Source organism: Myodes glareolus, chromosome 6 (genome assembly GCF_982192425.1).
Source record: "Myodes glareolus chromosome 6, mMyoGla1.1, whole genome shotgun sequence".
Classification (NCBI taxonomy): Eukaryota; Metazoa; Chordata; class Mammalia; order Rodentia; family Cricetidae; genus Myodes; species Myodes glareolus.
Window position 1 is genome coordinate 75,307,856 of NC_142031.1, and position 25,568 is coordinate 75,333,423.

General features: G+C 39.0%; 1 protein-coding gene across 2 annotated transcripts in view; it reads left to right on the forward strand.

Moving 5' to 3' along the window:
- Tnip3 (TNFAIP3 interacting protein 3) overlaps positions 1-12,606 on the forward strand; it is a 109,175-nt gene extending 96,569 nt beyond the window's left edge. The window contains exon 11 of one of the 2 annotated variants that reach the window (XM_048416263.3): positions 11,899-12,606. In XM_048416263.3, coding sequence (XP_048272220.3) covers positions 11,899-11,930 — 32 coding nt within the window. In that variant the 3' untranslated portion in view covers positions 11,931-12,606. Of the gene's footprint in view, positions 1-617; positions 963-11,898 lie in introns of those variants that run through there. The other variant, XM_087907269.1, reaches the window with a different exon arrangement.
- Positions 12,607-25,568: the final 12,962 nt, after the last annotated feature.

Here is a 25,568-nt window from a genome sequence, read left to right on the forward strand (position 1 = left end):
GTTTAGACTATCACGAAGAAAAGACACAGAACTGTATATAATATTAGTAAACATATCACTCCCTAACTCATGTATGAAATGCCCACAGAGCCTCTCAGGATAGCTGCTGTTGAAGCTTGTCATTCTCTGTTCCCCACAGCCCTGTCACTGACTGTGTCTGGATACAGCAGGAGGATGACTCTTTGTGGGTTGGGGATACTAGATAAATTCCTTACTCAGAATTAATTGTTCATGTTCCTACTGCCCCCTTCTACTCTGTAGCTGTTTCATAGCTCAGCTTAGGTTGTATTCAGCAAGTCTCTGAACTTGTCCTCATCACAATGATTCCTATGCTTTCATTATCTTTACTAGGGCATCTTGCTGTGCTTTGGTTCATTTAGCTGGGAGTCCCTTTAGACTTTTAATTTTAACTCAGTTGTTTAGAATGTTCATATAAAAATGTAACGGTGATGATTACTAAGAAATCATAGGTTTAAATCTTTTAATTATACATCGTCTTAGTTTCATCCCTGTTGCTGTGATAAAGTACCCTGATCAAAGGAACTTAAGGGAGAAAGGATTTATTTGACTCATAGTTTTAAAACACTGGACTGATCTCTCTCTTTCATTCTCTCCAGGACCCAGCCCATGAAATGGTACTGTTCACGTGCAGAGTGGCTTTTTTCATCACAATTAACCTAAATATGAAAATCTCTCACTGACACACCTACAACCCAACCTAACCCAGACAGTTCCTTACTGAGAGTCCCTTCCCAGTTACATTCTAGATTGTGTTAAGTGACAATTAAAACTGGCCATCACAAACATGTGATTGTTTAATGATAGTAGTCCTTGTTTAGCATCTGACTAACAAATTTATATGTTAAATACATGTTTATATTGGAATTACTAGGAATAAAATGATGGAAGAAAAAGTGAGTGAAAAAATTAAATACCTTCTGATAACATATAAACAAAAATCACTTCTTAGTATTCATGTATTTATTTTTTTAATGTGACAACTACTTAAAGTATTTTACTTCTGTAATCAGGAATGACCCCTAGATGTGTGACTATTTTGTTTTTTATTTCTTTTTCTTAACAAGTATGTAACTATATATGAGGCACAGTGTGGGATTTCTGCACACGTGTGGCTCGCACTGATCAATCAGAATGGTTAGCTCTCTGTACACTTACTATTTCTCATTATATGAAATCCTTGAGATATTCTAGCTCTTCACGAGATGTAAGAAGTTCTTGTGTGTTCTGGTCACCCACAGTTCTGTGTTTTGATATCCACTATCCACTTTCCTATATTCTCCCAAATGCTAGCCACCCTTCTTAGCACCTAGTGATTACTACCATATTCTCTTCTGTTTTGAGATGAAAGAGTTAAGCATTTCATATGTAAAAGAGAACATCTTGTATTTGTTTTTTTGTGTTTGGCTCATTTCACTTAACAAAACAACCTTCAGTTCTATCCATTCTGTTATAGACAACAGGGTTTTATTATGTCATGATTTAATAATATTCTATCCTGTACAAAACTCATTTGCCCATTAATAGATACATAGTGTCTTGGTTAAGTTTCTGTTGCTGTGAAGAGATACCATGACCATGACAACTCTTACAAAGAAAAATTGATGGTGGCTTGCTTGCAGTTCAGAGGGTCAGTCCATTTTGTCTTTGCAGGGAGTATGGTGGCATGTAGGCAGATGTGGTGTTGTAGGAGTAGCTGAGAGTCACACACTGGGCAGTATCCTGAGCATAGCAAACCTGGAGCTCACCCTCATATAGGCAAACTTCCTCCAACAAGGTCATAACCACCCAAACAAAGCCCTACCTCCTAACACTGCCACTAACTATGAGATTATAGGTGTAATGGTAAAAGTAAAATTCTGGGGATTCCTCTTGGAGAAAGGAGCTGCTTGTTTGTCCTGGTCGTCAAGAACCAAAATAATCACACAGAAACTGTATTAATTAAATCACTGCTTGGCCCATTAGCTCTAGCTTCTTATTGGCTAACTCTTACACCTTAATTTAATCCATTTCTATTAATCTGTATATCACCACAAGGTTGTGGCCTACCAGCAAAGTATGTCTATCTCCAAGGGCAGATCCGTGGTGTCTCCTGACTCCACACTTTTTTTCTCCCAGAATTCAGTCCATTCCTCCCCACCTACCTAAGTTCTGCCCTATCAACAGGACAAGGCTGTTTCTTTATTCATTAATGGTAATCACAGCACACAGAGGAGACTCCTACATCAGACCCCCAAGTGGTGCAGTGGGCAGCGGGCCATGAGACCACACCGCAGGTCCCAGGTCCCCCGAAGTGGCAGCAGGCATGGGCAATGGGTCCCAAGAACAGCCAGTCCCAGGCAGGGACAGTGCAATTCCCCAAGTGGCTGCAGTGGGCCACAAGGGAGCCACTGCCCCAGCGGGTGAGAGACAAAGACAAATAGCCGCACCATGCAGAGTGGAGTTGAATATTTATTTAGTGGGTTATGGAAGGGAAGAAGAGAAAGGGAAAGAGCAGAGAGGGAGGCAGAGAGAGAAAGAGAGACAGAAAAGGAGAGAGAAAGAGAGAAACAGAAGGGGAAAGGGGAGAAGTGGGAAGAAGGGAGAGATAGAAGCTGTCTCTTCAAGAGAGAAAGAGCAAAAAGGAAGGGGACTCAGGCTGGTAGCTGAAGATCAGCTTGTCTCAGCAGATTGGGGAGGGAGTGGGTGTGGCTTGTTTCGTAAAAGAACAGAGCAGACCATTACATTGGGGTTCAATTACATTCAAACTACCACATTACAATCCCGGGCCTCCATAAATTTCCAAGAATATCATAATGCAAAATGCATTTGGTTTTACTTCAAAAATCCCCATTGTCTAAAACAGGTCAAAACTTTTTTCAAAGTCCAAAATCTCTTCTGAGACTCATGCAATCTCTTGACTGTAATCCCCTGCAAAATAAAAATCAAAAAGCAGATAACATACTTCCAACATATAATGACACTAGATATGCCTCGCCATTTCAATATATAGGGAAGAGGGCATAGTGAGGAAATACTGGACTAAATCAAGACTGAAAACCAGTTGGGGAGACTCCAATCTCTGCTTCTCCAATTCCTTCCACCTTTGCTGACAGCAACACACTTCTTTCCTTTATGCTGGTTCCATTTTCTGATAGCAGTTTTCCTCAGCAGACATCCCATGACTCTGGCATCTCTAATATTTTGGGGTCCTCAAGGTAATCTAGGCTTCACCTTCACAGCTTCACACAATGGCTCCACTGGGCCATGAAGATTCAGGGATACCCCTGACACATGCCTGATCTCAGTGGCTTTATTCCATAACTCTTTTCTTCTATCCTTAACTCTAAAGCCAGACCCATATGGCTAAAGTTGCCAAGTTCTGATGATTCCTGGCACTGGAACATAATTGTTCAATTACTTCAATTACAATTTCAATTCTAAAATGTCACCAGCTTGTTTTTCTTAGTGCCTAAATTTGACTGTCTTTGAATTTGCTGTTTAGATCAGGCTGGCCTCAAACTCTTCCAGTTCTTGCCTTCCCAGTGCTGGAATTAAAGGTATATCCCGCCTGGCTTTTAGCTTTTCTTTAGTTTTTTTTTTTTCTCACAAGTTAGAAATTTAGCAGGGTGGGCTCTTGCCCTGAAGTCACTGTTCCCTTTATTCTATTTCTTAATCCATTTATCTCCTTGAACATAGATTTAGCTCCATTCCACTTCCTAGTGTTCTTTTTTTCCTTGAACATAGATTTAGCTCCATTCCACTTCCTAGTGTTCTTTTTCTCCTCAAAATTTACATTTTGTAATTTACCCTGCTCAGTTTACTTCTTTACATTATAAATCTTCATTAGAGTCACCACTAAAAGCCATATGACAGGGTCTATACTAGGCTGTTTTGATATTTCATATGTCAATGGAATTAATCCAAAACTCTTCACCTCAGCCTCAGGCAGACTCTTCAGACAAGGGCAAAAGGCAGCCACTTTCTTTGCCAAAACATCACAGTAACAATCTCTAGGCAACATACTATAATTATTCTTCTCCGAAACCTCTTGAGGTAACCCCCACAGTTCATCAAATCACATTCAGCACCACTGTGTTTCATGCTGCTACTAGTATGGCCCATTATGGAGTTTTTAACACATTCCACTGTTTTCCTAACCCAAGCTCCCAAAGTTCGTATTACTCCAAACAGAATTATGGTCAGGCCTATCATAGGAATATTGCAGTCTCTGATACTAATTTCTGTCTTACTTAGGTTTATGCTGCTGTGAAGAGACATCTTGACCACAGCACATCTTATAAGGAAAACATTTAATTGGGTTAGCTTGCTTACAGTTTCAGAGGTTCAGTCCATTATCATCACGGTGGGGAACACGGCAGCATGCAGGCCAATGTAGTGCTGCAGAAGTAGCTGACAGTCCTACATCTTGCAGGCAACAGGAAGTTGACTGACACCCTGGGCAGTATCCTAAGCACAAGAAACCTTAATGTCTGCCCCCACAGTGACACACTTCTTCCCACAATGCCATACCCACTCCAACAAAACCACCTCTCCTAATAGTGCTACTCTGCGATTATGGGGGTCAATTAGATTCACATGTAAATTGAATCTATGATTTTGCTTCTAAAGTATCTTTTTTAATACAATGATTGTTTTCTATAGATATATTTCTAGAAGTCTGAAAATTTGGTCTTGTGGTTGCTCTACAAAAAAGTGAATATTTTGTGTACTATTAATTGCATGTATAACTTAAAGATCAGCCAATACTGTTGCTATTAATTTCCTGTTCCTGGTTGCTGATAAGTTTATTATTATTTTTGACTTCTGAATAATGGAAGTAATAAAGGTAATAATTTTTATCCCAATGTCTTCCATTATAATTCTTCCAGTTATGAAAATTATAGGGTTTTAAAAAATATCTTAGCTATTTATATGGAAACAACTTCATATGTCTTATTTTGTTCTTATTTACAAACAAGGCTACATTTAAAATTTTATTTTTGAATTTAGTATGAAAGGTAATGGGTTTCGCTGTGGCATTTTAAAACATACATTTCATTATGTTTTCTTATTTGTTCCCCTCCCTCATTCTGATGTGCTTTCTCGTCCTTCCTTTGACTTGTTTGTCATAATGTATTCTATTGGCCACTCTTCCCCATCAGGATTTCTTCCTTCCCTTCGGATGACTATAGGTTTGTTGAAAATGCCATTATTATATTGAGGTATATTCATTCTATTATTACTGTCTTTGGGTCTTTTATCATAAACGGATGTTGACTTTGATTAAATGTATTTTCTGGATCATGCGATCTCTGACTTAAAGTTTTTTTAGATTTATTGATTTGTGTGTGGAATCAGTCTTGTATTCCTGGGATGAAGCCTATTTGGTCCTGTTATATGATCTTCTTAATGTGTTATTGAATTCCTGAGAATGTATTGAGAATTTGTGCATCTACATTCATGAAGGAAATATGACTATAGCTTATTATATGCTTTCTTTTGTTCTTATTCTGTTTGGATGTTGGGGTTATATGAGCTTCACTGAATGACTTTGGTAGTGTGCCTTCCCTTTCTGTTTCCCAAACAGTATGGAAAATACTAGTGTTAGCTCTTTTTTAAATGTTTTTGTAGAATTTGCTATCAATCCATCCAGTCCTGCATCTCTTTTTATAATTAGGTCTTTTGTTACTGCTTCAAACTTGTTGTTTGTTTGGATCTACTTAAGTTTTTAAAATATGTCCTTGAAATAATGTTGGAAATCCTCTAGATTTCACTGGCATCTGTTGTAATATGCCCTCTTTGATGTGTGATTTTATTGATTTGGGTCTTCTCTCTCTTTCCTTTGTTTAGTTTGTGTAGAGTTTTGTCTTTCTTTCTCTTTTGTAGCTTGATATATTACCTTGCATCCTCTGCTTCTCAGTCTGTGATGTCCTTACCAGAAAGCATTGTCTCTTGGAGACAAGAGATGATTGCATCTAGTTTTGTACTTCAGTCATCCAGACTGGGTCTCTTGATTCGATGAGGTGAGATTATTTACACTTAAGATTTTTTGGGGAAATATTTACTAATTTCTATAACTGTGTGGTTGTGTCTGTGTGGCTGGATTACTGTTTGATCTGTTCCTTCTGGCCTGTCTATATCAGGGGTTGATTTGCTATGTGGGATGTGATGAATTTCCTGCTATTTATCCTTTGTTTAACTACTCTTCACATGATATTTAGTCTTTCCAGGGCTGTCATTGTTGAGGGGACTTGTGTTTGTACTTCCAAGTCTTTCTAAGGGTGCAGTTGCCCTGAGGGAATGATGCAGCTGTGAATGTCAAGCAGACTGTTGGGCTTCAGAGGTTTCAGGTTCTACAGCAGTGATCAGAAGTAGATGGCTCTTGTTGTTGCCTGACCTCAGTCTCAGGACTATCAGACTTCAGGGTGATTGCCATTCATGGGATCTGCTCCTGAAAGCCTACAGCAGAGATAGGTACTTTACCCTTGGCAACATCTATCCTCCAACATTTCACAACAACCTTCAGAGGCTGTCTACTACCCTGTGGCAAATTAAATTCAGGTTTCTGGGGTCTTGTGATATTTCTGTGTGCTAATGTCACCAGGGCAGCTGTTTTAAACAATAGGTCCTTGCTGCTGATGGTACCTGACCCCTGTTCTCCAAGCCATACTGAGTGACAAAATGAGATTCTTACATATTACAGAGATCTCCGTGTCACTAGAACCTACAATTTGACTTTGAGGCTGTTGAGGCCCAGGGCTTGCCCTGAGAATAGGACTATCAGTATCTTTCTAAATAGCAGTCCTGGCTGACCTTTTGGAGGAGACTTCTGCTTCTCTGTCTGCTCAGGGGAATCACCCAACTGGCTTGTTCCCTGGATAATATCTTTCATTTTCTTTGTACTTTAAAAATATCCTATTACTACCTTTGTGAACTTTCAACTCTCTGTTTTTGAAGAGAGTCATTTTGTCTCTCAGTTTGACTCTTTCCCTTCACTGGGTCACGTAGAGATTCCTGTAGGCTGCCATATTACCTGGAAATGCTTCTTACATTGCAAAAGGGAAATAAGTGATGAATGGTGAAAGTTCAGTACCAGTAGAATTTTGAAACAATCATTGTCAGGTTCAAGAACAAATAGAGAGCTGCACACTTTTTTATAAACTGTGCTTAGAAACTGTTATAGTCCTTTCTTCACCTTGATAAACATTCCTGGGATGAGCCAGAGCAGATTTAGTATGTTCTTTCTAAGTCAGTTCTCTGCCTTGGCATGAGCCCACAGGTACCCTCTAGGCTACCATAATGCTCTTACCTGTGGGTTTTAAGAGAGTGCATCTGGCACAATCTGATTTCTCCCTCCAACCTTCACCACCCCACAGACAATGTCTCCTGCAGGACCCTGAGTTTTGCAGAGACTGAATGTATCCTGAAGAAGGTTTAGAGACATTTAGACAGGGTCTTTGGGGTCCACATTTGTGTATCAGGGATTTGTTTGGTACTACAAGCCCATAGGACTATACAGTAAAAGTACAGCTGACTGGTCTCTAGACTAAACTCATGGGAGGAACCCAGTGAGGAAACCTGATGTGGGATTCCCCTCTCTATGCTGTGAATATCATTGGTTAATAAAGGAACTGCTTTGGGCCTATAGCAGAGCTATAGGGGAACAGGGCTAGGTGGGGAAAAATAAACTGAATGCTGGGAGAAAGGAGGTGGAGTCACAGAGAAGCCATGGAGCTGCTGCTGGAGATAGACAAGTTGAAATTTGCTGGTATGCCACGACCTTGTGCTGATGCACAGATTAATGGAGATGGGTTAAATTAAGATATAAGAGTTAGCCAATAAGAAGTGAGAGCTAATAGGCCAAGCAGTGTTTTAAATAATATGGCATGGCATCTGTGTGGTTATTTTGGTTTTGGGTGGATGGGACAAACAAACAGCCTCCTCCTACAGAACCCAATTTACAGAGCTTCAGGAATACCTGTCTTTTGAATAGTCACTGTCATTTCTGTAAAACCCTTGTGAAGCTATAGCGTTCTCCCTTTCCCTAGTGGGATTCATTCTCAAATATCCCAACAGTGTATTAATCATTTATTAAGCATAATTTCTTTCTGTATTGGTAACTGGATGAGTTCTTCCCACATTGTAGGGCCCTGGTGTGAAAGTAGTCACTCAGTAAAAGAAACCTTTCTCCTCATATTCAAATCTACATAAAGCTAGCCCCCCACAGTTATCATTTATGGCAGGATATCTGACAAGGAGAGGAACCTTGCAAATAGACTACATAAGAACCTCAAAAGACAGGCACCAGATATATTATTGGGGATAGTTTTCCTTATAAAATATATTTTATTATTCTACTAGTAATTAAAATAGAAAATCTATCAAAAGTTCGACTTATCAATAAATGTAGTGAATTTGCTAAAGAAATATTTAAGTATATATAAATACAAAAGTAAGAAATATATTCCTCTTTAAACATTGATTGTAAACAACTACATACATGCACCCAGTAGATGAATAAATACAGATAGTGATTATATATAATAGACAGATGATAAATAGGTGATAGGTGAATAGATAATGGATTAATAGATGCTAGGTGGATAGAGAATGGATTAAAAGATACTGTATGACAGAAGATGGATGTATGGGTGAATGGTAGATGATGGAGAATATATAGGTGATAGGTATATGTCAGATGGATAGACATATTATAAATTGATAGATAGTAGATGGGCAGATACATGATACATACAGATAGATGAAAGATAGATATTAGAAAGATAGATAATAGATCATTGATAGGAGGTGATAGATGATATATAGTGTATAGATAGCTGATAGATTTTAGATTGATATGTAGATAAAGAGGTGAAGATGACAGATATATTGACAGATACACAGGATTAGATAGCTACATGAAAGGTAATAGATGATAGGTGTGTTAGTAATAGATATGATGATAGGTGATTGGTAGATGCTTGATAATAGATGAACAGTAAATAGATGATAAATAACAGGTAGATAGATGTGATGATAAATGATAGTTGGTAATAGATGGAGAGATAATAAATACATGAACAATAAGTAACTAATAGATACTATAGACAGATGATAGGTAATCGATAATATATGACAGAATATAAACTGATGATAAAGGCAGACAGATGGATAAATGGTATGACATATAATTAGTTACTTAGATTAGCAAATTGCTCATATTCTCTTAAGTAGAAACTAAAGACTTTTTGAAAAGAAAGCAATATGTATATTATTGCACCTCAAATGGGAAGGAGGTTTGGGAAAACTTGACTAGGTTTGGGGAAAACTCTTCCTTCCCTTCAGGAAAAAAAAAGGTTTGACTTTTTTTTCAAATTCCTATTATGCTGTGCCTTATTTCATGGACGCATCCACTTTCCAAAGCAAGATGATAAAAATTTTAGCTCTACCTAGCTCACAAAAGCTCTGGCCAAATGACAAAAGGCACCTGCAGCCAGGAGCCATTAGTGTATTTGGTCCTAACACTCCCAGTTACATGGGTAAACTATGCTTCAGTGTTAAAGTTATTTATCTTCTCAATGTACAGAGAGCTTCTAATTTTGATTTCTTCATTATTATGATTTACTTTAATAAGAAATGTTGTGATATCATATAGCCACATGTATCTTGTTCCTCATTACGGAGTGTGTAATAATAACATTTCTGCATCCTCTTTCTGAAGGAGTGTATAATCACTCACTCCTCCTCGCTAAAATGGCACCTTTTCCATTAGCTTCTTTATTATGGCCACACTTTTCTGAAACCTGTTTCTAAATCTTTTTGAAAAATTAGGATATAAATACATCATTTCCTCTTCTCCTTTTCCTCTTTTTAATTTTTCCCATGTACCCTCTCATTTCCTTTCAAATTCATGGCCTATATTTTTAACCGTTGTTACATCTTCCTCTGTGTATAATATATAACAGTAATTTATAAATATGTAAATGTATTCATATGTTTAGGAATATATATTTATATATAATATATTGTTTATATATTTCCAAATATATAAATATAACCTGCTAAGTCTATATCATGCTAATCATTTTATATGATTTCAAGGCTGACCATTTGGTATCAGAAAACCTATTGGGGGTTTTTTTCTGGAGAAGGCTATTTCTCCCATTCTCAGCATACCTTTGTTGCCTATAGTTCTTTGCCTAGAGTTGTGGCTCCATGAACTTTCCTCCTTCTATGGTAGCCTGGCATTGGTATCATCTTTGTTCAGGTCAATTTTAGGCAACCATCTGATGAGACTTCATGGGGATAACCTCTGATATTTCTAGGACACAGTCTCACAGAAAACTCACTGTTCCGCTGACTCTTACATGCTTTTCCACCCCCTCTTCTGCTAGGATCACTAAATCCTAGATACAGGAACCAGGTACCACATCATCACTTGTTCTCTGCATTTTGATTGGTTGAGGTCTTCTGCAAAGATTTTTATCTGTTTCAAAGAGATGTTTCTTTAGATGGAAAAAGCTGACCTTTTCTTCACAGTCTTTTGCTTGTTATTTACAAAGATGTTAGATTCTCGTGTCTTCGATATTCCAAAAGCAGGATATCAAATATAAATATTCAATACATTTATGTTATCATAAATAAATGAGACATTTGCTTTTTTAATATTTTTTTATTTTACATACCAACCCCAGTGGGTACCTCCTCTTCTCCTGTCGCCTTACTTCCCCCATCCCAACCTTATCCACTCCTTAGCGGGGGTAAGGCCTCCCTTGGGGAGGAAACAAAGTCTAGCATAGCAAGATGAAGCTGGACCAAGTGTTCCACCACCGCCCTGCCACACTTGTAACAAGACTGGGCAAGGTATCCCACCATAGAGAATGGGCTCCCAAAATCCAGTTCATGCATCCAGAATAAATCCTGGTCCCACTGCCAGGGTCCCTCAAATGGACAAAGCCACATAACTGTCACCCACATTCAGAAGACCTACTTCAGTCCCATGCAGGTTCCCCAGCTGTCAGTCCAGAGTCCGTGAGCTCCCACTAACTCAGACTGGCTGTCTCTGTGGTTTTCCCCAACATGATCTTGAGCCTTTTTGCTTATATGATCCCTCCTCTCTCTCTTCAACTGGACTCCAGTAGCTCAGCCCAGTGCTTGGCTGTGGACCACTGCATCTGTTTCCAACAGTTACTGGGTGCAGGTTCTTGTCTTTCTTTAATGACATCATCTTTATTCCTCTTTCCTGTCGCCACGTGTAAACCCCTGGTTCTATCTACTTCGTCATGCTCACTTCTGCTGTTCTATTCAAAGCCTGTGAAACTAGGTCAACACTTTTATCTTGGTCTTTGTACTGCACTAACAAATGTTATGAATTATGGCATTTTCTGTGGCGTTTATAATACTGTCAGCACCATTTTATCTATTCTTTATTTTTTTTGTGACAGAATATTGCTACGTAGTGCCAGTTGGTCTAGACCATCCTCCTGCCTCTCAACTGCTAGACTGCAGGCAGGTACTAGGGAAACACTTGGCAAGTGCTTTTTCTTTGGAGGGGGTGGGACTTGGGACTGACTGATAACAGTAGAAATGACTTACTTTTACAAGCAAACGCCCAAGCCACTGCAATGCCAGAGATAATGAGAATTCTAGTGTAGACTGTTCCTCTCCATTCATAATTAGTATTAGACCATAAATGATTGCCTCAGTGATAAGCATATGTTAGTACTTGAAACGATGACCGTCTATATCCACCTTTTGGCTTCTGAATAAGTGTGTGTAGAGATCATGAGTAAAATATCTCTCCTTCTTTTTTGTCAACCCAGAAATTTATGTTATTTATCCCTAAGCCAGAAGAAAAATAAAATTTAATCTGAATCATTTTCTTACTGTCTTTTATAGGTTTCTCCTCAGAATGGAAATTCAACCAATAGATGTGCACATTAGCTAAGCAGAGCTGTGGACTCTCAGCGGTGGCCACTTTGCTTCTGCAGGACAGCTGCCAACGTTCTCCTCTGAGACCTGTTCGTGGATATCTTCCCTGTGGCCTACATACAGGAAAAATAAGGACCCCTGAAACACAACAGAGCAGCAAGACACTCTGTAACCAAGCTGAGCTTTTCTCCACAAATGAAACGGGGCAGCTGCTTATACGACACACCACTCCTCAAAACTCTGTTCAACTAAATGCTGATGAGTTTGCGAAGATGGTGCCAGGACTTACCTGACTCCAGCTACGGCACTCTGACATTATGCGCTGATTTAGAATAACAGATATTAAGACAGGAAAGGTGGAACATTCCTGTAATTCCATGGAAAAGTAGAGGCAGGAGGATTGCAATGAGTTGGAGACCAATCTGAGTTGCAACACAAATGTGACATCAGCCAATCTTCCATCTCAAAAAATTAATAATACATTATATAGTGTCTGTTAGAAAGCCTTTTTTCATAGTTGCTAACTGAGTTCTTCGTCGGCTTGACAGTTGGACTAGGTCATATGTTCATTATTACTGAATTTGAAACTAATGATTTTGAACAGACAATCAAAAGACCTATAGACTCCCCTGATTAAATGGGTGACCCGAACTGAATAAAATGATAAACATGAAACTGTCCTCCAATGGATCATTTTTAAGGTTGTCAGAAGTTATGAGCCTCTTTCGTCTCTATATAAGATGAATTATGAAAGGGTAATGCCCCGACAGGATGGCTATGGCCTCCTTCTGTCTACATGTAGTTAGCGAGATTTGCCAGATACATGCACTGAGGTTCTTTCTCATTGACATCTTGTGGATTTGAGCAATGGTTTAAGAAAACTTAACGATGACTTCTTGAACCTAATTAACTTGAAAATAATATATACCACACACACACACACACACACACACACACACCTAAGTCCTATTGCAGTTGAGTTACAAAGTGATCGATCAGACTTCTGAAGGAGTTCTTGTTTGTAAGAATGAGTGTTCATGACAAGCGTGTGAGATCTGGAAATAGCTCACACTTTTAGCTGAACTTAAAGAAAGCTGGGAACATCCAGGGCATGTGCAAATAAAACAACCGGATCTGTCTAACTTCCCTTCCAAAATTACACAGCTTGTCTAACTCAAACAAATTTTGTTTTACTTTGTGGGTACACACTGCATAATGAGGTTAAAAAGAAAAGTCTCAGGAAACTAAGCATTTTCCGTATTTTCCATTTGAGCTTTGTGTATGCTGTAACTTTAACTCTTAAGAAAAGCAGAATGATCCTGCCACATTAGTTTCCAAGCCCCTTGTTTATGCTGCCATTTTTCAGAAAGGCAAGTCATCCTTGGGTGTTACTTCTTGTATTGAAAGCAAAGTATTGGCTCAGGACCCCCAAGACCAAATTTTTAGCATAAAGGAGATTTATTTGCCCGAAAGGGACAGAGAACAGGGAATAAGAAACAAAGATCAGAGACAGAGGACAAGAGAGAAGGGGAAGGGAGCAAGGGAAATGGGGCAGGGGTATTTGTCCTGGAGGACAAAGGACTGCCACTTGATAGAGGAGGCAGACAAGGCCCATATGCAAATGACGGTTTATCAAGGTAAAATGGGAAACCCCATGTTGGTGTTAATTATAATTTGGCAAGTTAATTAAGTGAGCCAAAGGAGACTTTTGATTGCTGAACTTTAATACCTTGATTCAGTATTTCATTGCTTCGGTGGACAGCCTCAAGAGCAGGGACTGGTCAAATAAGAAACTAGATCTTGGGGGCTAGCTTCAGGAATATAATCTAATAAATTTTAGCAAGGCAGAGGGAATGGGAGAGAAGGGCAGGGTCTGCCATACGGGAGCCCCCAGAAATGGGTCTGTTTGAAGCCACGTGTTAGCTAGAGTGGGCTAGTGTCCCTTCAAGTATTTCAAGAAAGCAACTGTCATCTCTAAGAAGGTATATTGCGTATTGGAATTCCATTTCTTCACATTGTTAAAAAAATTCTTTGTAAGGTCTGTTTCTCTTTAAATTAAGTCTATGAAATAAGATGTGCTTATAGAATAAAAAATGTACACACAAGAAAACACTCCACAGGCCAGTAACGAATGCCTGCAGCAATAAAACATGGTTTCACTATCCAACTTGACCCCATGCTATTACCAATTAACAAGGTTCTGAACACTAACAAGAATGCATCAGTGTTGACCTTGAGGGAGAATAGCCTAAGTTAATAAGAACTAATTTCTTTTTTCTCCCAGTGTGAGGGACTGACCTACAAGTGTGAAAAGAGAACCCTTTATGAAGAATTTAACTGTTCCAGAGAGATTTTAATCCCTCAATCTTCCTAAATCACTCTCCCCCAGCAGCATGTCTGGAGACTTCTCTGCTTGGGATCATAATAAGGTTCATATCCTCATATCTGTGGCTCTATTTTATTTTCACAGAGACTTTGTGGACATTAGTGAGGAATAGCTGTGTTGCTTTGAAAGGAAAGGAGGTCATGACGCCTGTCTGGGGAAGGAAACATGAAAGTAGGCACACTTCAAGAGTCTGGTGATCCTGGAGAATTTGATCTTTGGCTTGAAGACATCACATGAAGGAAAGCATGTGTTTCCTTTGTTTTGGTTGCAGTGTGAGTTTAGAAGGAAACTGCAGGTCTGGTATCACCTGGGGCATAGGTCAGCTTTGCCTCCTCCTTGCTGGCTTCACTCTGCTTTGTTTGCTTTAGGCTTTGTTTTCTGTTTTGTAGTGTATTCACTGAGCTCCAACACCACCAAGAGAAGTATAATTATGTTCTGGTGATGGGTGATCAATATGAAGCTTACAGAGGATCCGTAATCTTCCCAGAGACCCAGGACAAATAGGTGACGGAGCCAAGATTCAACAATGAACACAGAGGGCAGTCTCGGTGTGTGAATGTCACAGCTCTGCTTTCTAGGACACTTCAGAAAGTTCTGTTCACTGTAATGGTCCACTTGGTGTTCATTAAGTTCTATCATAGAGGACAATTTTGAAATGAAATTAGAGAAAATGCTGCATACCATATAGAATAATTAAAGTTTCGTCTTACGTCTTATCTAAGTTCTACAACATGGTTCATGACTTCTAACCTTATTTTCTACAGCTCCTGCTTCCTCAGCATCTGGCTGGAGACTCTCAGACTTTGCGCTTTCCCCAGCATTCTCTCTGCCTCCCAAATCCTGCCTAGCTAGCGGCCAATCAGTTTTTTTTTTTATTAACAATGAGAGCAACACGTGTTTACAGTGCACAAAGATTGTTCCACAGTGGTAGGAAATAGATATTGCAGGGTAATATTGAATCTAGCTGTCACGACTTACATACCCTCTTATTTTCTTTTAAGTGGCCCTGCTGCCTGCTTCCTGAACTACATGTGAATGGATCCATATTCAGAGGGGAGGGCAGAATAAGTTGTCAGCCCAACTTCGGGTCCTGTTGCTGCTTTTTCTTGTTTGTTTGTTTCTGCCATCTCTCACTCATCCTCCTGAGATCTGCATGATTCTAGTTCCTAGAGAGCCATTCTCTAGCATTAAAGATGCAGCTGCCCTGAGGCTTCTTCCTCTGCCCAATTGCTTGCACCCAAGTTACAGGGTTCAAAAGAAAAAAAAAAGGTTGCTATAATCTCTACTTTTCAGTTATTTTAGGACTCATTTCGTGTGACCAGTTTCCCTTTCATAGTATTCATTTCCCCATCTTCTGCTCTAAGAGAGAATACTGCGTGAGGAACGCTCTATTAAGTTTACTTCTCTGCTGCTATGATAAAGCACTGATCCAAAGCAAGTTGGGGAGGAAAGGGGTTTATCAAGTTTACAGGTAACAGTTCATTTAGAGAAGCCAGAGCAGGATCTCAAGATAAGAACCTTGACGAAGGAACTGAAGTAGTGAACATGGAGAAATTCTGCTTTCTGCCTCGCTCAGTTTGTTTGCTTTCTGGCTTGTTCAGTTTGCTTTCTAATAAAACCCAGGACCACCTGATCATGGATGGCACTACTCACAATGGGCTATGCCCTCCCATGATCATGAAACGTGAAAACTCCCCGAAGATATATCCACAGACCAATGTGATGGAGGTACTTTTTGAATTGAGGTTCCCTCTTCCCAGGTGACTCTAATCTGTGTCAAACTGAACGAACTAACCAGTTATACTCCTCGTCTTTGTGATTCCTTAGGAGAGGAACCATTTCTCACCATATACCCACACATCACACACTCCCACCTACATATATAATTGGCATACACATTTGCATGTTCTGTTTATAGATACTACACCTATTATGTGCATATATATGTATGTGTAGCAATATGTATCTATGATATTGATCACATAAATACAACATATACTCACATTGTACATCCTCATGGGAACCTCACACATATGAAGCAAAGAACACTCTGTACCTCGGCCTTCTCAACCTTGTAAGGTAACTATTTCAAGTATCATATCAAATAAGTACAGAGAGAGTGGACATCCTTGTTTTGTTCCTGAGTTGGTGGAAATGAGTTTCTCCTGTTCATTTGATTTTGGTGCTGGGTTTGCTGCAAATTGTCTTTATTATGTTGAGGTATGTCCCTCGTATTCCTCATTTCTCCAGGATTTTTATCATGAAGGGATATTACATTGTCCAGGGGCTTTTAAGCATATAATGAGATGATAGTATGGTTTTTGTCATTTAATTTGCTTACATGGTGAATTAAGTTTATTGATTTACATATATTGAGCCATCCCTTCATCTCTGGAATGAAGTCAAGTTGATCATCTTTTTGATGTGTTATTAGATTTGGTTTGCAAGTATTTTATTGAGAATTTCTGTAGCTATGTTCAGAAGAAATGCTGATCTATAAGTCTCTTTTTTTGTTTGGTGTGGTTTTGGTATCGGGGAAATAGTGGCTTTTAAAAAAGAATTAGGAAATGTTGCTTCAATTTCTATTTTAGAGAATAATTTGAGTAATATTGACATTAATTCTTCTTTGAAGGTCTGGCACAGTTCCACACTGCATCCATGTAGCCCTGGGCTGTTTTTGGTTGGGAGATTTTTTTTAATTACTGTTTCTATTTCACCAATGGTCATAGATCTGTTTAAATTGCTTATTTCATCTTGATTTAACTTTGGTAGCTTTTGTATATCAAGAAATTCACCCACTTCTTTTTGGTTTTCTAGTTTCGTAGAATACAGATTTCAAAGTATGTCCTTTGATTCTCTGAATCTCCTTGATGTCTGTTGTAATGTTCTCCTTTTCACCTCTCATTTTAAAAATTTGGATCTTCTATGTATGACTAGCTAGGTTAATTTGGGTTAGCATTTGTCATTAATTTTCTCAAAAATTAAATTTTTATTTCATTGATTTTTAAAATATTGTTTGTATTGTTTAATTAGTGTCAATCCTGACTTGGATTACTTTTTTTCCTGTGTATTCTTTTGGGGTATTATTTATTCTCATTTTTTTTAACTTTCAGATGCTTCATTAAGTTACTAATATAATATTTCTCTAGCTTTTTTTGTTTTTCTGTTTTATTTTGTTTTTGATGTAGGCCCTTAGTTCAATGAACTTACCTCTTAGAATTACCTTCATTGTGTCTTATAGGTTTGGAAATGTTTTATATTTATTTTCATTCAAGTCTAAAACATTCTTTATTTCTTTTTTGATTTTTGTCTTGATCCAATTTTGATTCACTTGTGAATTGTTCAGTTTCTGTGAGTTTGCACAGGTTTTTTTTTGTTGTTGTTGCTGTTTCTACTCTTGATGTCCATCTTTAAACCAAGGTAGTCTGATGGGATACAGTGTGTTATTTTAATTTTTTTAAATATCTGTTGAGACTTATTTTGTGTCCTAATACATGCTCAGTTTTGGAGAAAGTTCCATGAGTTGCTGAAAAGAAAGTAACTCTTTAGTATTTAGGTGAAATGTTCTGAAGGGATCTACTAGGTCCATTTGATTTATGATATCACACAACTCAAGCATTTCTTTTTCTTTTTGTGAAGTATTGTTATTTATTTATTTATTAAAAATTTCCACCTCCACCCCGTCTCCCTTTTCCCTTCCCCTCCCCACTTCCCCCTCCCTCTCTAGTCCTAAGAGCAGTAAGGTTTCCCTGCCCCATGGGAAGTCCAAGGTCCTCCCTCCTTCTTCCAGGTCTATAAAGGTGAGCATTCAAATAAACCATAACTCTAGCGTTTCTATGTTTAGTTTTTGTCTGGATAACTTGCTTATTGGCAACAGAAGTGTATTAATGTCTCCCACTATCACTGTGTAAGGGCCAGTCTAAAATTTTAGCTGGAGTAGTATTTCTTTTATGAACATGGACACTTCTGTCTTTGATAAATAAATGTTTAGAATTATAACATCTTCTCAGTGGATTTTTTGTTTAAGAAGTATATCATATCCTTTCTATCTCTTTTGATTAGCTTTTATTTGAAGTCTATATTTTCAGATATTGAAGTAGCTATATCTAATTCCCACTTGGGTCTCTATGCTCAGAATACTGTTTTTCATACTTTTAAACTAGGGTGATGTGTATCCTTGATGGTGAGATATGTTTCCTGGACAGCAAAAAGATGGATTTCTGATCCAGTCTGTTACTCTGTCTTTTTATTGGGGCATTGAGACCATTAACATCGAGAGTTATTAGTAAACAGTGTTTTTTTTTCATTCCTGTTATTTATTTTTTGCTATGATGTATTTTACTTTTCTTTTGCATTTACTGTTCTTAGATTATTTATTCCTGTGTCTTCCTGGGTGTGACTAACCCCTTAGAATAAAGTTTTTCTTCCAAGACTTCTGTAGAGTTGGGTTGGTAAGTAGAAAGTACTTAGATTTGCTTTTATTGTTGAATGTTTTTCTTTTCCTATCAGTTTTGATTGCCAGTTTTGCTGGGTGTTGTAGGCTGTCATCTGTGGTCTTTCAGAGCTTGGAGAACCTATGACCAGGCTCTTTGGTTTTAACAGTCTGCATTCAAAAGGTTGGTGTTACTCTAATGGCCCTGCCTTTGTATGTGACTTGTTTTTTCACATTGTAGCTTTTAATATCCTTTATGTTCTATACATTTAGTGCTTTGATTTTTACATGTGGTTAGGAGCTTTCTTCTGGACCTGTCTACTTGATGTTCTATATACTTCTTGTACCTCAATAGGCACCTGTTTCTTTAGATTGGGGACGTTCTCATCTATAATTTTGTTAAAAAATGTTTTCTGTGCCTTTGACTTGGGTTTCTTTTCCTTCTTCTATCCCTGTTATTTGTAGGCTTGGTCTTTTCACAGTACCCTAAGGTTCCAGGATGTTTTGTACTGGATATTTTTTTTTGTTTGCTTGCTTTCTTGTTTGTTTTTAGATTTAACATTTTCTTTGAGTGAGTTACCCATTTCTTATATTTTGTCTTCAGATCCTGAAATTTTTTCTTTCATATCTTATAATCTGTTGGTGAGGTTTTTGCTTACATCTTGAGTTTTTCATTTTCATTTTGCATTTCTTTAGTGATTTTATTTCTACTTTCGTGTCTTGGAACACTTTCACAGTTTCATTCCACTGCATTTTCATGGTCTGCATTGAGGCATTTGTTCATATACTTTTAAAGATCTTTGAAAATATTGGTAATTACTGTTTTGAATATATTATCTTGTATTTTACTGAAATTTCATTTTTAATGTTCTATTGCAGTAGGATTACTGGCTTATGGAGGTGGTATCATTTTTTGGCTATTCATGTTTGTACTTTTGCTCTGGGATCAAGGCGTCTGAAAATATGATGTTTGAGGTGTTCCTTGGTGTTTCAATATATTATTTTGTCTTTGTTGGATGGCTGTTCCATTGTTTGGGTGTTGTTGACCACTCTGGATTCTAGACAAGTGTGGTGATTGTGGGGTCTCTGATAAAGTGTGCTTCTACTGGTAGTTGGGTGATATAAAAGGGTAGAGATGATGTAGGACAAAAGGCTGAAAGGTAATTGGAGAAGACTGGGATACCCTGAATGTGAATCAAGAGGTTGAGACCCAGGGAATAGACAGAGAGTGGGAAGAGGGCTTCCTCCAGGCAGGCTGTAGCAGGATTAAGAGTAAGTCTGGAAAGATCTGAAAGAAGAAGGATAATGAAAATTTTCTTACCTGAATCCTAGCCCAGTGTGGTAACTGAAGTCCCTGCCAGTCCCTGCCAGAAAGGTTTCAAAAGAATGGAGATAGACTAGATGGGAAGGCTAAGAAAAGAAGAAGGAAAGATTAGGAAGATCCTGGATTCACACCAAGAGGACAAGTAGGCTTTATTGTAAAAGATTTGTTTTCTTCTTATTCCTTTATTTTTATTTGCAAAATCTTACTTCTCGTACCTCAGATTTGAACCCACCCTATCTTCTGGCTTATATTTTGATGGTGGTGATGGTCATAGAATTAAATAATTTTGGATTCTTAACAGTTGTGCTTTCCAAACAAGGAGGGTCGCCTGGTCCCAGTGGTTAATTCCCCATTTATTTTGTCTTTAGAGGGTACACTCATTGGTTTTTCACAGCTGAGGCCAAGACCAAACATATATTCAAACGTGAATATTTCTGATAACAGGACCATTCTAATGAGATGAGGCCGAGGAAATCATGTCCAGATTTGATTCTCACTTTTAGAGCAAACAACATCTTGGAAACACCTCAGAAGTAGAGGATCTGATGTTTATGTTGGTCAAGACTTAGAACAAAATTGGTAGCAATGTCCTGATCTTAAGAAGCCTACTCCTGGGCATCATTCCATTACTTTTATGGCTTAGCATGTTTCTTCTAGAAAAAGAATCATGCAGGTTTCCTAGTATTGGCAATAGTATTGAAGACTCTTCAACAATTTAAATAAACAACCTTGAAAATCAGTTATGCCTTTAAATACAATTGAAATGAAAGCACAAGAGAAATTCATGGGAGGGTTGCACTATATATCCCCAGCAAAGCCACTAGGATCAGATAAATAAATTGGCATCAGCTCAGTGAAATTTGGAAAACAGTGACCTGGGGTTAGGGAGAAAAGTTGAATTACAGAGGTCAATCAATTATGCAGCAAAATTCTTGATTTGGAAAATCTGAAGAGTTGGTATAGCTTCAGTGTCAATAACTAAGATTTTTGAGAAGTCAGTTGTCCTCCTTTGTTATTCTTTCCAATGTTATTAAGGAATGTCTTCAAGGCCACAAACATTAAGCAGTTACAAAGGTGAGCTGCCAATGCCACACGGCCTATATCACTTCTGGTCATGGGACCCTCACCCTGCTGTCACCTTGTCTCTAGACTCAGTTTTTCTGGTTCTGAGGTGTTTCTAAGATGTTTGTTCTAAAAGTGAGAATCAAATCTGGACATCTGGACATGTTATCCTCGGCATCATGAGAATGGTTCTGTAATCAGGAATATTCACGTTTAACTATAACTTTGGCCTTGGACTCCACTATAAAAACCAATGAGTGTACCCTCTAAAGGCAAAGTAAATGGGGGAATGAACCACTGGGACCAGGTGACCCTCCATGTTTGGAAAACACAGCTGTTAGGTACTCAAAGCTGTTGAACTCACAGTATGGGCATAAAAGAACTCTAGTCAATCTTTTTCAGCAGTTCGTCTGTAATTTGTGACTACCTAACTTGGCTTATATGTGGAGTAAACAATGGCACCATCAAAATCCTGACATCCTGGAGGAGGGCTAATTGAAGGCCCTTTGTGTGCACAATCAAATAATGCTCTGCATTGGTCTTAGCCTTTTGCATTTATATGGGCACATTCAAGACGTTCACACCACATAACCACAAGGGGAACAAACAGATTTCTTTTTTCTCCCAGTGAGAGCCATACTAAAGGGTGCTGCAGAGACCATGTCACATTGATCTGGGCTAGGCTTTCTTACACCATCTGGCTCCTTTTCTAGGGATATCCTTAACTAACCCATCAGGGCCTTCTCTCCTATACATCCATCCACGTGAAAACAACAAAGGGAATCAATTGTGCTGCTTCTCTGTGTGAGCCCCCATACCAGGCTTGTTAGCAGAAGCCTCCTTCACCCAGCCTGCCTAGCTTTCCTTTCTCAGTCAGGAGTCTTCATTTAAGTCCCTTTTAATGAGAGGAGCTGAGCGCTAACTCAATAGTTCCAACCTTCCTCTTAAAGAAACTTGAAGGGTGAACTCCACCCTCCTCGCACAGCCACTTCCAACAGCATCCCTAATCAGATTCTGTAATGTTTTCCTATGTTATTTATGCAGTGCCTACGCAGTTTTATTTTCAGAACCACTGTGCTCCCTTTCAGAATCACTGTGTTGTAGGAAACTGATTCCACTTGAAGTATGACCCATCACTTACTGTTTTCCCAAATTAGCTTGTGGATTATTTATATTATTAGAACAACTTATGAGTAATGTAGACTGCCAGAAAAGTTGGTTACTCAGAGATAAATATTAGAAACTCCTTCAACCAGACAGTTTATAAGTCCTGGACTGCCTGGTATTTCATTGGGTAAAACTTGTTCACTGAAGAGGTGTATTTGGCAGTCAAAACAGGAGGAACAGCTGAAAGAGTCAGCTCTGCTTCCAGTGAACTCGGTGATTCATTTGGAGCTACGTAAGCCATTTAATCAAGAGGTGCTTAAATAATGCGTGGCCCAGGGTAGCTTGCTGACTTGTGGTGATTCTTTTGATTTAAAAAGAATCCATATGGCTCTCAGACCACTTATTACATCACCAGGAAGTCTATTCTTCCTGATCCTTTTGTCCTTGTTCCCAACTTACTGTGTTCTTCAAATGTATTGTGTCCAAAGACAAATTTCAAAGTGATTCATGTTGGGGAACATGCAGGCCTTCAAACTCACCACCGAGAATCTTGACATTATTTAATGGAAAACGGAAGCCAGTTTATATTTCTACATCTTCCATTTACCTGGCATAGCCTAACCAGGCTTGCCTAACACTACAGTCAACTTTCTGCATCTACGAGCCAGGTTTGAAACACTGCTGCATCTTACTTGTCACTCTGCACAGGACATCCTAGGTAGGTTGTCTGGGCCAAGCTGCCTGTCTTTCTTAGTAGCAGAGAGGTCCGATGCCAACTTAGGAACTTCACCACAAGCCACAGTTTTGTCATTTCAGTGTGAGTTCTTCACTGTAAGGAAGCACATCATTCATATTTACAAATGCTGGTTTCAACGTGATCACCAGCAGTAGCAGCCCCAGCTGGAGGCTTTCTAGAATTGTGAATTCTCAGGCCATAGCACAGAATCTGGATTAGAAACTCAGTGTGAAAGGTTGCAGATCTGCATTGACAACACCGCCCTCCATCCCCGGGATGATGGGTGTGATACCAGCTTGCCTGAAAGTGGAATCACCTAGCAGAAGCCCCAACCGAAGAACTCCTTTGTTGCCTTGCCCCACGTGGAAAAATACCCTGCCCCCAAATGAGGACAGCACCCACTGTTAGCAATCCAGATAAAATAGCACGGCCGAAGGAAGATCGTTTGCCTTCTCCTCCACTGCCCTTTCATCTTGCCTGCCTGGACTTCCGTTTTACTGTTGAATTGAGTAGATTTACCGTGTTGCTGCTGTAAATAACAGGATCACTGGGTTGTTAGTCTAGGCTTCCAGCATTGACTAAGGACCATGCCTCTCCAGGAAATCCCCAGGTTTCCAGGCTCAGATTGGGACTGCTAAGGCACCCACAAGGTTGGGGTACTCCAAGGTTTGCAGCCTCTCAGATAAGCCAAACTTGTTGCTCCTAACTTAGTGTGTTTATTTAATAAATTCTTTTAGTATGTATTCATTCAATCAGTTCTGTTCCTCTAGAGAACCCTGACTAACATTATTCCAAAGCTTTATTGACACAAATCCTTAAGAGTGAACCTTACCTGCCCCTTAACTAGGGAAGTGACTTACTGTATGTTCTGTTATTACTCACAGCTCAAAAACACTGTAGAATGGCACAGGAGACTTGAGTAATCTTTTTCTTAAAGCCTTTGTCTTTAGTAGAAAAATGCTGAATTTTAACATTTTCTCATTCACAGTCAAATCTATTTCAGCACGTTAGTCATAAGTTTGCTTCTGGAAAGGGAAGCCTGTTGAAAGGGAGAGACCAGTTACAATGCAGTAAGGTGGCCTGCTCGAGGGGAGTCATGTGCATAGCAGGTCCACAGTAAATATCTATTGATTGAATAAACAAGTGAATTCCTCCTTCAAAGACATCAAACTCAATCACGTTTTCCCTTTGATCAGCCCTTCACTACATGTTTGTCCCCACCCTTTCTTTCTCTGTTCACAGGGTTCTAGAACACAGTGTGAAGAAATTTAACCACTGCATCAAACTCTCCTGGCTCTTTCAGTGATTTATACTGGCAGATCTGGAGCAGAACAACTTTTTTTTTTTTACTAGACTTCATTTCTCTCACCACCACACAGTGCCTGGGCCATAATAGAGACTTAATTCACATGGAAGAAAGCAAAGAAGGAAGATAGAGAAATAAGCAAATAGACAAAGGATGCCACCTGTCTGTCAAAAACCCAGGTTAAGAAAGTATTTGACATGATTTTCCTGAATAAGCGCCAGTTCTTTTTCCTTGATCACAAGTAAATCAGTGCAATATTCCAAAAATAAAAGATAAAAACATATCATCATCTCAACAGACACGGATCTTTGCTGAAGATCACAGCAAACATTGCATTCACTGGAGCAGCTGAAGCCTTGCCTGGTCCAAAATGAGGTTTCTACACAAGGTAAGCATTCCCACGCATACTACTTCTGTTCACAGCATACTAGAAGTCCAACAGAAGCAATAGACAAGAAAAATGAATAAAATCCACTTAAATTGAAAAGAGAGAAGAAATATTATCCTTGCTCATGTAAGAACACTAAATCCTCAACCAAAAAAACTCATGGAACTTAAAAAAATTCAATAAAGCGACTAAATACGAAGTTGGAGTCCACTCAGGGTATTTCTATGCATGAGCAACCAGCTGTTCAAAGGGAAGCTAAAGAGAGGATCTAATTCACAACGGCAACAAAAACAATAGACATGGGCAGGCAAGATGGCTCAGCAAGTAAGACTTACCAAGAAAGTCTGGAAACCTGAGATCAACCTGAGAACCCACATAAAAGTGGAAGAGCAGGAGGGTGGTGGCGCATGCCTTTAATACCAGCATTCAGAGGCAGAGGCAGTCAGATCTTTGTGAGTTTGAGGCCAGCCTGTCCTTCAAGCAAGTTCCAAGAGAGCCTGGGCTGTTACACAGAGAAACCCTGTCTCAAAAAACCAATACCAAACCAAAACAAAAAAAGCAGTAGAGATCAACTCCTCCCCCCCCCACACACACCCAAGTTGTCTGAGCTCCACATGTGTGCCACAGCAGATCTGACCTACAATAATAAGTAAAAAGTAAATCCAGTCCTAGCTAGCATCCTAGTGAGGGCTACAATTGCTGCGACGAAACACGATGACCAACAGCAACCTGGGGAGGAACAAATTTATTTGACGTATGCTTCTACATCTGTATTCATTGTTGAAGGAAGTCAGGACGGTAACTCAAACAGGACAGGAGGCAGGAGCTGATGCAGAGGGCATGGAGGAGTGCTGCTTACTGGCTTGCTCCTCATGAATTTCTCAGCTTGCAACCCA